This window comes from Crocuta crocuta, unplaced genomic scaffold (assembly GCF_008692635.1).
Source record: "Crocuta crocuta isolate KB4526 unplaced genomic scaffold, BGI_CrCroc_1.0 scaffold193, whole genome shotgun sequence".
Classification (NCBI taxonomy): Eukaryota; Metazoa; Chordata; class Mammalia; order Carnivora; family Hyaenidae; genus Crocuta; species Crocuta crocuta.
In genome coordinates, this window is record NW_027529624.1 from 7,456,580 (window position 1) to 7,469,536 (window position 12,957).

The 12,957-nt window shown below is 56.4% G+C and overlaps 1 protein-coding gene across 1 annotated transcript in view; it reads right to left on the bottom strand.

Annotated features, from left to right (window-relative positions):
• The window catches only part of BAIAP2L2 (BAR/IMD domain containing adaptor protein 2 like 2), a 32,352-nt gene that overhangs the window by 4,246 nt on the left and 15,149 nt on the right, over nt 1–12,957 (bottom strand). The window contains exons 6-9 of the mRNA XM_077761976.1: nt 12,785–12,901; nt 8,639–8,785; nt 240–358; nt 19–132 (exon numbers count right to left, since the gene is read on the bottom strand). Coding sequence (XP_077618102.1) covers nt 19–132; nt 240–358; nt 8,639–8,785; nt 12,785–12,901 — 497 coding nt within the window. The remainder of the gene's footprint in view (nt 1–18; nt 133–239; nt 359–8,638; nt 8,786–12,784; nt 12,902–12,957) is intronic.

The window sequence follows — 12,957 nt, forward strand, 5'->3', positions numbered from 1 at the left end:
CCCTAGTCCAGCCCCCACCCCCAGTCCCAGACGTCGGCGTAGGGGTTCTGGGGGCGGCCCAGCCACCACGGGGGCGCCGAGGCCGCGCCGGGGCGGAAAGGCGGGCCCAGAGGCGCTGCGTAGACGGGGAGCCTGGGTGGCAGGCGGCTCCATGGGGACGGCCTCGGGCCCCAGGGCGCCATGGAGGGTGCGGGGACCAGCGGGGGCGCGAACAGCGGCAGGGGCGCCCAGGGCCTCACCATGTCCAGGCGGGTGGGCGNGGGCCCAGCAGCCCGGGGGAGTGGGCGCGCGACGGGCTGCGGCTGGCCTCCGACTGCTCCTTCCACAGCAGCACGCGGTTCTGGAGCATGCCCCGGGCCTGGGCGCGTGGGGACACAGGGGTCAGGCAGGTCTGAGCTGGGGACTCCAAAGCGACACCCTAGACCTTGGGAACTCGGGCCCTGCAAGCTGAGGATGACGGCATGATCAAGCTGGAGGGAGCCAGAGATCGCCGTGGACCCCCAATGCACCCCCTCTTTTGTCCCCCAGGGTCTTTCCCGAGAAGCTCCTGCCTCTGCACCCAGGCTCTGTGCTTTGGCCGGGCTCTCCCACTGCCCGATGCAGCAGGAGGGGTAGAACCCTGGCCTGACCGTCCCGCTTTGCTTCGTCTTCCAGGCCACATGGATGGACGCAGGCATGGCACTCCCCCAAAACCTGTGACCAGAGAACCCAGTCCCAGTACTTATCCGGGAACAATCTGGAAATAGCTATTCTTTTACTTCACGGGGGCTCGTGAAACAGAGTGAAACCAACACAGGAAACTACAACTAAGGGGAAATGGCAAATTTCTGATGACCTGTGTGCGCCTACATCCAGCTATACCGGAAGCCCTTGAACTTCCCAGTACCTAAAGGGATAAATACCTCTCCTGGGTAAGCCAGTTAGAGTAGTTTCCTAAAAGAGGCCCTTCAAATCCAGTTTTTCCAGTCTAGTCCTTCTAGCCTACAGAAGCAGTCGTAGTGTCCCTGGTACATAAGGCATCTAACTGAATACTTTCAAGGACAGGAAACTAGGCAGCTGAGCACACGATTCATAACAACTTGGGGGGAGAGGGCTTTAAATGTTAGACCACCTGGGTACATTAATCATTTAAAATTTTTTTTCTGTGTTGACATCCTGGGGCTTTGTTAATCCGGCACAGATTCTCCCTCCCAGGGCTCTGATAATTCCTAGAGATAGTAAGCACTTGCCTGTAAGCTAGTGTGCAAAACGGCCAGTCCGAACCCCACATCCCTAACCACCTCCCTTACCTAACACACACCAAGCTAATATTTCCCCCTGCCCCAAATCACCCCTAGACGCAACCCCTCTAGCCCCGAGCCCAATGAAATCATTCAAACCATCCCAATCCGAAATTTGCTAAAACTTACCCACTCGGCCTCGCCCATTCCCTCCCTTGGAAACTGTAATAAAGGTTCGAGCCCATGCTTTCCCCTTGTTCCTTCTGCCTCTTGCCCAGCTCCTGATGCTTCCCCTTGTGGCCCCGCGTGACTCGCCATGACCCCTCCTCTTGGGAACTGTGATGTGTACTGAAACGTCTTTGACCTCTCTGTGCTGTCACTTCTATAAATTAAATCCCAGGTATGATCAAAACACTGTGCTCTCTTCGGCTATAAAGGTCTCTCTCCTTCTTCTAGGCAAACATCCCCCTGCCCCCAGACCACGCTCAAGACGGTCACCTTAGGAATGACAAAAGCTTCCCTTTGTTGGGCATTTACTCTGGGCCAGGCCAGGGTTCAAGCTTTACCCGTACTGTCATATCTGATTCTCACAATAGCCCTGGGAAGTAGATGCCCTTGTTGGCACCATTTTGTAGAAGAAGATGCTAAGGGTCAGAGCTGTTCATGACTGGCTCTAGGTCTCACATCCAGTGAGCCTGGAGTGGGGAGGGGGGCTGTACTAGTCCATCCTGAGGAAGCTTCCTGGGATGGCACCTGTCCACGATTCCTCCCTTCAGTCTGGCCTCGCTGCTGAAAACCTCAGAGGGCTCTCGGGCAGCAAAACAGCAGGAATTCCATCATGGAAGCGAGTGGTCACTAGGTCACTGGGTGGACACGCCCTCTGTGGCCTTGCATACCCAATTTGCAAAACGGCCCACAGACCAAAACTCCGTTCTGTTTCAGAAGTAGCATGCAAAGGAAGGACGTTGGGTTCTGCAGACCGTCTTTTAGAACAGGTTCTTGTCCAGCTGGAGAACACTCCCTGGAAAGCACCTGCCACGGTACTAGGGCATTCTGGGAGTAAAGGTCGCAGCACTGAGTCCCAGCCCGGACAGCACAGAAGTTTAAGGGCTTTCCTCAACCCTGCCTCCAGGCAGTGTAGCCAGTGGTTGGGAAGAAACCCCGCACGGGCTTTCAAAACCATAAAGTGACTGTGGGAGAATTTTTAAAACATGTATGGAGTGGAAGAGCCATTCTAAGTATGATACAGACCCCCGTGTACTAGAAAATACCAATGCATTTGATTAAGTAAAAGTGATTTTTTAAACATGGCAAAACCCACAATAAGCGAAGTCAACTGCTAAATGACACACTGGGAAAATATGCGCATCTCATCTCCAAGAGAGCTCTAATTTCAGTAACATATAAAGAGCTCCTAGAAACTAACAAGCAAAATGGAGGAAAAGATGCTGATTATCCCAGGGAATATCCAGGGCATCCAATGGCTCTGGAACATGAAAAGATATCAATCTGACTTAGAAGACAAGGATGAAACAAAGCCATGCGGAGAGACCATTTTTACCTTGCTCATGGGCAAGGAGGGAAAAGTTTGCTCTCACGCTGCTGTCAAGGAAGAGGGACTTTCCTATTTTGCCAGCAGAAGCGTGAACTGGCACAATGAATGCCTGCATCCTTGGGCTTGCCAATTCCGTTCCATTCCATTCCATTCCATTTCATTCCATTCCATTCCATTCCATTCCTAGGAGCTAATCCTGGAGGCACACTCGCGCAACTGCAATAAAGCCCAGAGAAGCTGAGGGCGAGGGAGGTTATTGGCCAGACGCAGACTCAGCCGGGCTGGTTATGGGAGAATAAGCTGAGAATAACCGCTTGCCAAACTCAGGCCTTCATCGTTTCTTTCAACATTATTCCAAATCTTGTGCATTCTATTTATAGATATAGTGACAAGTGAACATGTGCGTTTGACTGTCTTAGGGAGTTAGATCTCGTGTGTCCTAAAGTCCGGCTGGGTCATAACAACACGATACCTGTCCCCCCCCAACCCCCATATCTAGGGGACGTCTGGCTCATTCAACCCCCGGCGCCTTCCTGAGGGGTGATCACTCAGCAGGAGGCAGCCAGGGGAGGGGTCAGCCCTCTTCTTAATGTTGGAGGTTGACTGTTCAGGACAGAGGAAGAAAGGAGTTTCCTTCCAAAGAGCGCACATAGATGGCCAATAAGCACAGCGAGAGATATTCAACATCACTAGCCATCAGGGAAATGCAAATCAAAATATAATGCGACACCACTTCACATCCACTAGAATGGCTATCATCAGAGCGACGGACAATAATAAGTGATGGAAAGGATGTGGAGGCATTGGTGATCTCATATACTGTTGGTGGGACGGTAACATGGTGCAGCCATTTTGGGAAAACAGTCTGGAAGCTCCCAGAACAGTTCAACGTAGAGTTACCCTATGCTTAGCAAATCCATCCCCTATTGCCAGGAGGAACGAGAACTCGCCCACACAAAAACGTTCACATATATCCACGGTGGCATTATTTATCAGAGCCGTAAAGTCGAAACAACCCAGATATCCATCAACTGATGAATGGATAAGTAAAATGTGGTCTATCTAGACCATGAAATGTTATTTGGTGATAAAACAGGATGATGTACTAGGGCTCAGTAGGCTGAGTGTCTGACTCTTGATTTTGGCTCAGGTCATGAGCTCATGGTTTGTGAGTTCGAGCCCCATGTTGGGCTCCATGCTGACAGCGTGAAGCCTGCTTGGGATTCTCTCATTCCCTCTTTCTCTGCCCTTCCCTTTTGCGTTTTTTCTCTCTCTCTTTCTTTCTCTCTTTCTCTCACAAAATACATAAATTAACTTCAAATCTATAGAGATAGAATGTAGATCTGTGGTTGTCTGGAGCTGGGGGGTGGGGGGGTGTGGTAGNGAATGGCCATTAAGGGGTAATGCACAGGTTCTGAACTTGATCGTGGCAATGGATACACAACCCTGTGAATATACAAGATGCCACTGAACTGTACACTCTAGATGGATGGATTGCAGGCCATGTGGATTCGATCTCAATAAAACCGTTTAAAAGAAGATTAAACAGTTCCTTCATGGAGTATCAGTCCATGGGAGAGAGGAGGGTCAGGGAGAGAATGCTGAGCCCTGAGCTGGGAGCTGGCTGCGGTGACAGTGTCTTCCCCTCTGCTCAGCACCAGGGGGTCCCTGGGCTCAGAGACTTGGGAAGGGGCTTGGCTGAGGATTAGGCAGGAGTCTGCTATCTCCCAGAAGGGGAGCTTTCGTTTTCATCTTTGGAGGGGAGAGAGCAGGGGCGGGAGAACCTAATTCACTGGGCTCCTTCGTATGAGGCTCCATCAGGACATCAACCTTGTGAGGTGGAGATTTTATCCCTCTTTTGCCAGAGAAGAAATGGGACTCAGAGAAGTGAAATCACTTGCTGGGTTTGCAGCCAGAACACAGAGGCTGGGAATCTGAACAAGAATACAAAGAAAGAGAAATAGAAACTAAATAAGGATGCAAAGAAACAGAAAGCACTGGACAGAGTGATGAAGCTGGAGCGGGAGGTGGGGCGGGGGGTGAGGGAGGAAGAGCCCTGTATGTGGCATCAGGAAAGAGAAGCTGAGCAGGTCAGGGACGCACTCCGTCTCAGATATAAAATAGAGTCAGAGCCTGACATGACAGCGGAGCTTTAAAAATATTTATGAAATACGTGAATGAGGGGCACCTGGGTGGCTCAGTCGGTTAAGCGTCTGACTTCGGCTCAGGTCATGATCTTGCAGTTGGTGAGTTCGAGCCCCGTATCAGGCTCGAACTGGTGGTGCGGAGCCTTCTTGGGATGCTCTCTCACTCCCTCTCTCTCTTTCTGCCCTTCCCCACTTAAAAAAATAAATAAATACGTGAATGAAAGAACAAATGGTATTGGAAAATGCAGAGACAAGGCCATCAGTGTGAAGGCATGGCGGAAATGTCATGTCCAGGTGTCCTTGGCACGTCCTTCAGTACATCCCACCAGGCCCCCTCTGGAGGGGCCAAAGCTAGACCAGACCAGGCAGGTAGACAAGGCCACATGCCAGGTGGGTAGTAGCTGTGAGGGTTCAGCCCCGGTTGGACCTACAGAAGACAGTAGGGCAGAATTTCGACCAGTGCTGGGCTAGCAGGGGCCTGAGACCCATAATGGAGATGTTGGGCAAGAGCGGTCCAGGCAATACTGCTCACAGAGGTACCTGGGGAGGGCAGTGGTGAGTGTCCCTTCTGAGTGTGGCCTGGGAGTTGCTACTGGCTTTCCTGAGTCCCAGGGCTCCATAGCCTCGGGCTGCTGCCAGCCCATAGGCTAACTCCTTAGAATTTAGAGACGTGTCCCCTCTAGATGGACAGTCGGGCAGGCACACATTTGGTGAGAGGATGGCCTCGTTATGCAAAGAAAAAAGTGCTCCTTCCTCCAGGAAAACAGTCTGTGTGAGTGTGTTGAGCTTTGAGGGTAGAGCATAGCTCTGGCTCTCAACCAGGTACCCTTGTGCAGTGCACAACCTGCACGACCTTTCCTGGCAGCCCTGTCTGCAGTGGTTCCCCACATGAGTAGGCTACATCAATCTCTATTCCTGAGGCCGGGTGAGAGCTGATGCTTGCTGCAGGAAGAACTAAGTCAGAATGAGGAGGCAAAGGAAAGAAACAAGGGACCTAAGAGGACCCAGTGGTCAGGGAGGAGGACCCGGCAGACCATCCAGGCAGCAGAAAGAAGGAGTGACAAGCCTAATAAGATCTTGATCGGAGCCTGTGCTACATAACACAGACCTTCTTACCTAGACAAAGCATGCTTACAAGACGTAAAATTGAACAGATGAACTGGGGCGCCCAGGGGAGCTCAGTCAGTTAAGGGTCTGACTCACGGTTGTGAGATCCAGCCCCGCGTCAGGCTCAGCTCAGAGCATGGAGCCTGCTTGGAATTTTCTTTCTCTCCTCCTCTCTCTGCCCCTCTCCTGCTCATTCTCTCCTTCCCCCCAATAAATAAATAAACTTAAAAAAAAAATAAAATTGAACAGAAGCACTAAAAGAGAAAATAGTCCTATTGAGAACATAGTTGCCTAACGAGTCAAGGGGGAGAAATATCTCAAAACACAGAACAAGCAGAAATGAAACAGACATGGGGAGGGAGGAGGTTGTAGATGCAGAGTTCCGGAAGGAGGAAAAGGAATGATGGCAGAGAGATAACAGTTAAAGAAACAGACGAGCACATCGCTCCCCTGACTCGAATACAGACCTGAGCCTGCAGAGGGAAGGGCACTGATGGGCGCTCATCTGTGGGTAGCCAGACAATTCCCCAGTCCCAAGGGCACCAAGAAAGGCTCCAAGCGACCAGAGAAAGAGCCAGTTACGTACGAGGGCAAGGAGACAGACCAGCACCTGACTTCGCACCCACAACACAGGGCCCTAGGAAACGGAAGACCATCGTCTCGGACCACAAGAGAAAAAGCCCGTGGCCCTGGAGTCCTTCGACCAGCTAATGTGCCACTCAGCAGTTAGGGCAAAAGTGAGACATTTGCAGATAGGCAAGGATTCAGATGGTCATCTGCAGAAAATACCCAGGGAATCAGGCCCAAAACCTCAAGACGGTGGGAATGGAAAGGAGTGAAAACAGAAGTGAGCAGTGTATCTGATCATATGTGTGGTAAAACACGAGTGTGTGGTGACCACGCACTGGGCAGTGGTAATATGTGTAACCTAGGTAAAGTTTCTTTTTTTAATTTTAATTTTTTAATGTTTATTTATGTATTTATTTATTTTTGAAGGAGTGAGAGAGATAGAGCGTGAGCGATGGAGGGGCATACAGAGAGGGAGACACAGAATTGGAAGCAGGATCCAAGCTCCGAGCTGTTGGCACAGAGCCCGACGTGGGGCTCAAACCCACGAGCTGTGAGATCATGACTTGAGCCGAAGTTGGACGCTTAACCGACTGAGCCACCCAGGCGCCCCTCTAAGTAAAGTTTCTTGAAACAGAAGGATCATGATGCAAAGAGATGACTAGTGAGAGCCTGGAACTAAAAGGTTGGAAGTTTTTTGGCAAAGCCAAGAGCCGGAGGTAGGGGCTGATGGGGGAAGGAGTAAGGCCCCATTTTAGAGTGCCAGGGAGGGCAGGAAAATTCTTCCCGAGCCCTTATCTTAAGGGCTGGGGAGGGTGTGCAATAGACAGAGTAGTGTTGGGGGGTGTGAGTATATTGTGGAAATGATAATAGATGAATATATATTATCATGAGGGTCACATGGTGAGGTCATCATGAGTAGAGGTGAAAAGAATAGTAAGACTTACAATTTAATAAAGGGGAAAGGGAATGTATACTAACACAACCAAAGAGGCACGAACAAGCCAAGAGGAAACAAAAAAGCAAGAAATGCATTGAACTCAAGTTATACAGAAAGAACAAAACAGGTATATCAGTTGTTGGGTTAAACGGGAATCAAGTGAATTCTTCAATTAGAAGACATAGACTGTCAGACTGGTCAAAAATCAAAACTGAGCTATATGTTGGTAACAGAAAGCACACTTAAAACAAAGAGATAACAGGAGAGAAAGGAGGGTAATTTAATCTCAAAGTGAAATGAAAAGCATCAGACTGGATTATGAGGGACCTTAAATACATAAGTGGTAATATTTACAGAGAAGATAAGACAGTCATAAACCCAACAGCACTAACCAACATGGCAGCGAAATATGGAAAGCAAAATCGATTAGAAATCCAATGAAAGGGGAGCCTGGGAGGCTCCGTCAGCTGAGCATCCGACCTCAGCTCAGGTCATGATCTCACAGTCTGTGAGTTCAAGCCCCACTTTGGGCTCTGTGCTGACAGCTTGGAGCCTGGAGTCTGCTTCGGATTCTGTCTCCCTCTCTCTCTCTGCCCCTCCCTCACTCATGCTCTCTCTCTCTCTCTCAAGAATAAACATTTTAAAAAATTAAATAAAAAAATTTTTTTAAGAAATCCAATGAAAAACAAAAGACTCCGACTGGTCCAGCAGACAGAACAGAGCAAAAGCACAGAGGATTTTAAATAATACGACACAATTAATAGGCAATAACGAAATAAACCTATGAATGAATGAATTTGCAAATAGTGTCCCCAAGCAGGAATGAAAAAGTAAATGGTTCATACATGAATGAAGAAAGGCATGACTTGGTGAATGAGCGTGAGAATAAGCAAAGTCATGAGTGAATGAATCAAGGAATGAATATCTGATGACACAAATAAACATAGAAACAGATGGGGAGAGTAAACAAAGAAAATAAATATTTACAGAGAGGAAGGAAAGAGGGAAGCGGGTAAAGTGGGGGCAGCCTCTGTGCGTAGCCAGCTCACGAGAGCACAGACCCGAGGAAGGCTGCGGTCGCCGTGCCCCGGCCCCAGCTCACCCGGCCAAAAAACTGCAGGAAGGTGTTGGAAAGCAGCAGGTGCTTCTCGGCCAGGAATCGATAGCGCCGCTTCTCTTCCAGCTCAGCCGCCCGCTGGCTCTCGGACATGAAGGCCTGCATCTGTGCGTGCAGCCGGTTCACGCTCTCCTGGGGAAGAAGCGGGTTCTAGCTGGGGGCAGCAAGTGCGTGTGTCATCCCGCCTTCCACATGTGCCAGCGGTCTGAAGCCCCCCTGTCCTTCCCGAACCATCTCCTCCTGGAGGTCCTCCCCTGAGCACCCAGCCCATCCTAGCCCCTAGGCCCACCTCTAATGGGCATCCTGACCCTCATGGGCTCTGGGTCCGCCCGGCCTGGCCTCTTCCCCCAGCCCCAGGCACGGGGCCAAGCACAGAGTGGGGCCCCGGGAGGCTAGTTTAAGAAAATGTGAAGGAGGGGCGCCTGGGTGGCTTAGTCGGTTAAGCGTCCGACTTTCGCTTAGGTCATGATCTCGCGGTTCGTGGGTTCGAGCCCCGTCGGGCCCTGTGCTGACTGCCAGCTCAGAGCCTGGAGCCTGTTTCAGTCTGTGACTCCCTCTCTCTCTGACCCTCCCCTGCTCACGCTGTCTCTCTCTCTCTCCTAGAAATAAATAAAACATTAAAAAAAAAAAAAAAAGAAAAAGAAAATGTGAAGGAGTGGATTAATAAGCCCCTCCTTGGGAGGGGAGATTGGGCAGAGGAGGGGTAAGTAAGAGCTTATTAAAGGAGCCAGAAGAAGGGGGCGCCTGGGTGGCTCAGTTGGTTGAGCGTCCGACTCTTGATTTCCCCTCGGGTCATGATCCCAGGGTCATGGGATCAAGCCTGAGTCGGACTTCGTGCTGACTTTGTGGAGCCTGCTTATGACTTTCTCTCTCCCTCTCTCTCTGCCCCCTCCCCTGCTTGCTCTGTATCTCTCTCGAAAAATAAATAAATAAACATTTTTTTTAAATGATAAAGGAGACAGAAGAGGAGATGGGAAAGGAGATAGAGGTCTGGTTTTGGAGGCAGAGGCCAGGAGGGGGCAGGGAGCACTGGGGAGGAGGGCTGGCCCTAGACGGGGGGCAGGGAGCACTGCGGAGGAGGGCTAGCCCTAGCCAGGGGGCAGGGAGCACTGCGGAGGAGGGCTGGCCCTCGCCGGGGGCAGGGAGCACTGCGGAGGAGGGCTAGCCCTAGCCAGGGGGCAGGGAGCACTAGGGAGGAGGGCTGGCCCTAGGCGGGGGGCAGGGAGCACTGGGGAGGAGGGCTGGCCCTCGCCGGGGGCAGGGAGCACTGCGGAGGAGGGCTAGCCCTAGCCAGGGGGCAGGGAGCACTAGGGAGGAGGGCTGGCCCTAGGCGGGGGGCAGGGAGCACTGGGGAGGAGGGCTGGCCCTCGCCGGGGGCAGGGAGCACTGCGGAGGAGGGCTAGCCCTAGCCAGGGGGCAGGGAGCACTAGGGAGGAGGGCTGGCCCTAGGCGGGGGGCAGGGAGCACTGGGGAGGAGGGCTGGCCCTCGCCGGGGGCAGGGAGCACTGCGGAGGAGGGCTAGCCCTAGCCAGGGGGCAGGGAGCACTAGGGAGGAGGGCTGGCCCTAGGCGGGGGGCAGGGAGCACTGGGGAGGAGGGCTGGCCCTCGCCGGGGGCAGGGAGCACTGCGGAGGAGGGCTAGCCCTAGCCAGGGGGCAGGGAGCACTAGGGAGGAGGGCTGGCCCTAGGCGGGGGGCAGGGAGCACTGGGGAGGAGGGCTGGCCCTCGCCGGGGGCAGGGAGCACTGCGGAGGAGGGCTAGCCCTAGCCAGGGGGCAGGGAGCACTAGGGAGGAGGGCTGGCCCTAGGCGGGGGGCAGGGAGCACTGGGGAGGAGGGCTGGCCCTCGCCGGGGGCAGGGAGCACTGCGGAGGAGGGCTAGCCCTAGCCAGGGGGCAGGGAGCACTAGGGAGGAGGGCTGGCCCTAGGCGGGGGGCAGGGAGCACTGGGGAGGAGGGCTGGCCCTCGCCGGGGGCAGGGAGCACTGCGGAGGAGGGCTAGCCCTAGCCAGGGGGCAGGGAGCACTAGGGAGGAGGGCTGGCCCTAGGCGGGGGGCAGGGAGCACTGGGGAGGAGGGCTGGCCCTCGCCGGGGGCAGGGAGCACTGCGGAGGAGGGCTAGCCCTAGCCAGGGGGCAGGGAGCACTAGGGAGGAGGGCTGGCCCTAGGCGGGGGGCAGGGAGCACTGGGGAGGAGGGCTGGCCCTCGCCGGGGGCAGGGAGCACTGCGGAGGAGGGCTAGCCCTAGCCAGGGGGCAGGGAGCACTAGGGAGGAGGGCTGGCCCTAGGCGGGGGGCAGGGAGCACTGGGGAGGAGGGCTGGCCCTCGCCGGGGGCAGGGAGCACTGCGGAGGAGGGCTAGCCCTAGCCAGGGGGCAGGGAGCACTAGGGAGGAGGGCTGGCCCTAGGCGGGGGGCAGGGAGCACTGGGGAGGAGGGCTGGCCCTCGCCGGGGGCAGGGAGCACTGCGGAGGAGGGCTAGCCCTAGCCAGGGGGCAGGGAGCACTAGGGAGGAGGGCTGGCCCTAGGCGGGGGGCAGGGAGCACTGGGGAGGAGGGCTGGCCCTCGCCGGGGGCAGGGAGCACTGCGGAGGAGGGCTAGCCCTAGCCAGGGGGCAGGGAGCACTAGGGAGGAGGGCTGGCCCTAGGCGGGGGGCAGGGAGCACTGGGGAGGAGGGCTGGCCCTCGCCGGGGGCAGGGAGCACTGCGGAGGAGGGCTAGCCCTAGCCAGGGGGCAGGGAGCACTAGGGAGGAGGGCTGGCCCTAGGCGGGGGGCAGGGAGCACTGGGGAGGAGGGCTGGCCCTCGCCGGGGGCAGGGAGCACTGCGGAGGAGGGCTAGCCCTAGCCAGGGGGCAGGGAGCACTAGGGAGGAGGGCTGGCCCTAGGCGGGGGGCAGGGAGCACTGGGGAGGAGGGCTGGCCCTCGCCGGGGGCAGGGAGCACTGCGGAGGAGGGCTAGCCCTAGCCAGGGGGCAGGGAGCACTAGGGAGGAGGGCTGGCCCTAGGCGGGGGGCAGGGAGCACTGGGGAGGAGGGCTGGCCCTCGCCGGGGGCAGGGAGCACTGCGGAGGAGGGCTAGCCCTAGCCAGGGGGCAGGGAGCACTAGGGAGGAGGGCTGGCCCTAGGCGGGGGGCAGGGAGCACTGGGGAGGAGGGCTGGCCCTCGCCGGGGGCAGGGAGCACTGCGGAGGAGGGCTAGCCCTAGCCAGGGGGCAGGGAGCACTAGGGAGGAGGGCTGGCCCTAGGCGGGGGGCAGGGAGCACTGGGGAGGAGGGCTGGCCCTCGCCGGGGGCAGGGAGCACTGCGGAGGAGGGCTAGCCCTAGCCAGGGGGCAGGGAGCACTAGGGAGGAGGGCTGGCCCTAGGCGGGGGGCAGGGAGCACTGGGGAGGAGGGCTGGCCCTCGCCGGGGGCAGGGAGCACTGCGGAGGAGGGCTAGCCCTAGCCAGGGGGCAGGGAGCACTAGGGAGGAGGGCTGGCCCTAGGCGGGGGGCAGGGAGCACTGGGGAGGAGGGCTGGCCCTCGCCGGGGGCAGGGAGCACTGCGGAGGAGGGCTAGCCCTAGCCAGGGGGCAGGGAGCACTAGGGAGGAGGGCTGGCCCTAGGCGGGGGGCAGGGAGCACTGGGGAGGAGTGCTGGCCCTAGCTGGGGGGGGTCAGGGAGCACTAGGGAGGAGGGCTGGCCCTAGCCAGGGGCAGGGAGCATTAGGGAGGAGGGCTGGCCCTAGCCGGGGGGCAGGGAGCACTGGGGAGGAGGGCTGGCCCTAGACGGGGGGCAGGGAGCACTGCTGGGCGCAGGAAGGAGCGGAGGACGGCAGGGCTGCTCAGGAATTACACTGTGCTACCATGATCAAGGAGCAGCATGGTTGATGGCCTTCCGTGACGTGGCGTGGAAGGGGGGTGGCCTGGGGAGCCTGGGGAGGGCCAGGAAGTGACAGCACGGGGAGTGCTGCTGAGGGTGGCCCCCGAGGGTCGGTGGCGCCCACCCGCCAGGGGCTGGCTGAGCCCTCCAGCTTTGCTCACCGCAGAGGGGGCGGCAAATGGGCCTCGTAGAGCTGGGCCGGCGCTGGGCGGGGGAGCTGGGGGAGGGGCGGTGTCAGGGCGTCCCCCCCAGAGCCTGGCTTTGCCCCCAGCCCTTCCTCGCACCTTCATCTCCCGCGCATTCTTGTCCCTCTTGCGCTCCATGCGCCACAGCTCAGACATGCACTTCTCCAGGTTGGCGGCTCGGTGGCGGTATTCCATCTCATAGTGCTGGCGGCTGTCCTTGGGTGGGGCGGAGAGAGGAGGGGGACCCTCATGTCAAAGAGCTTAAGACTCCT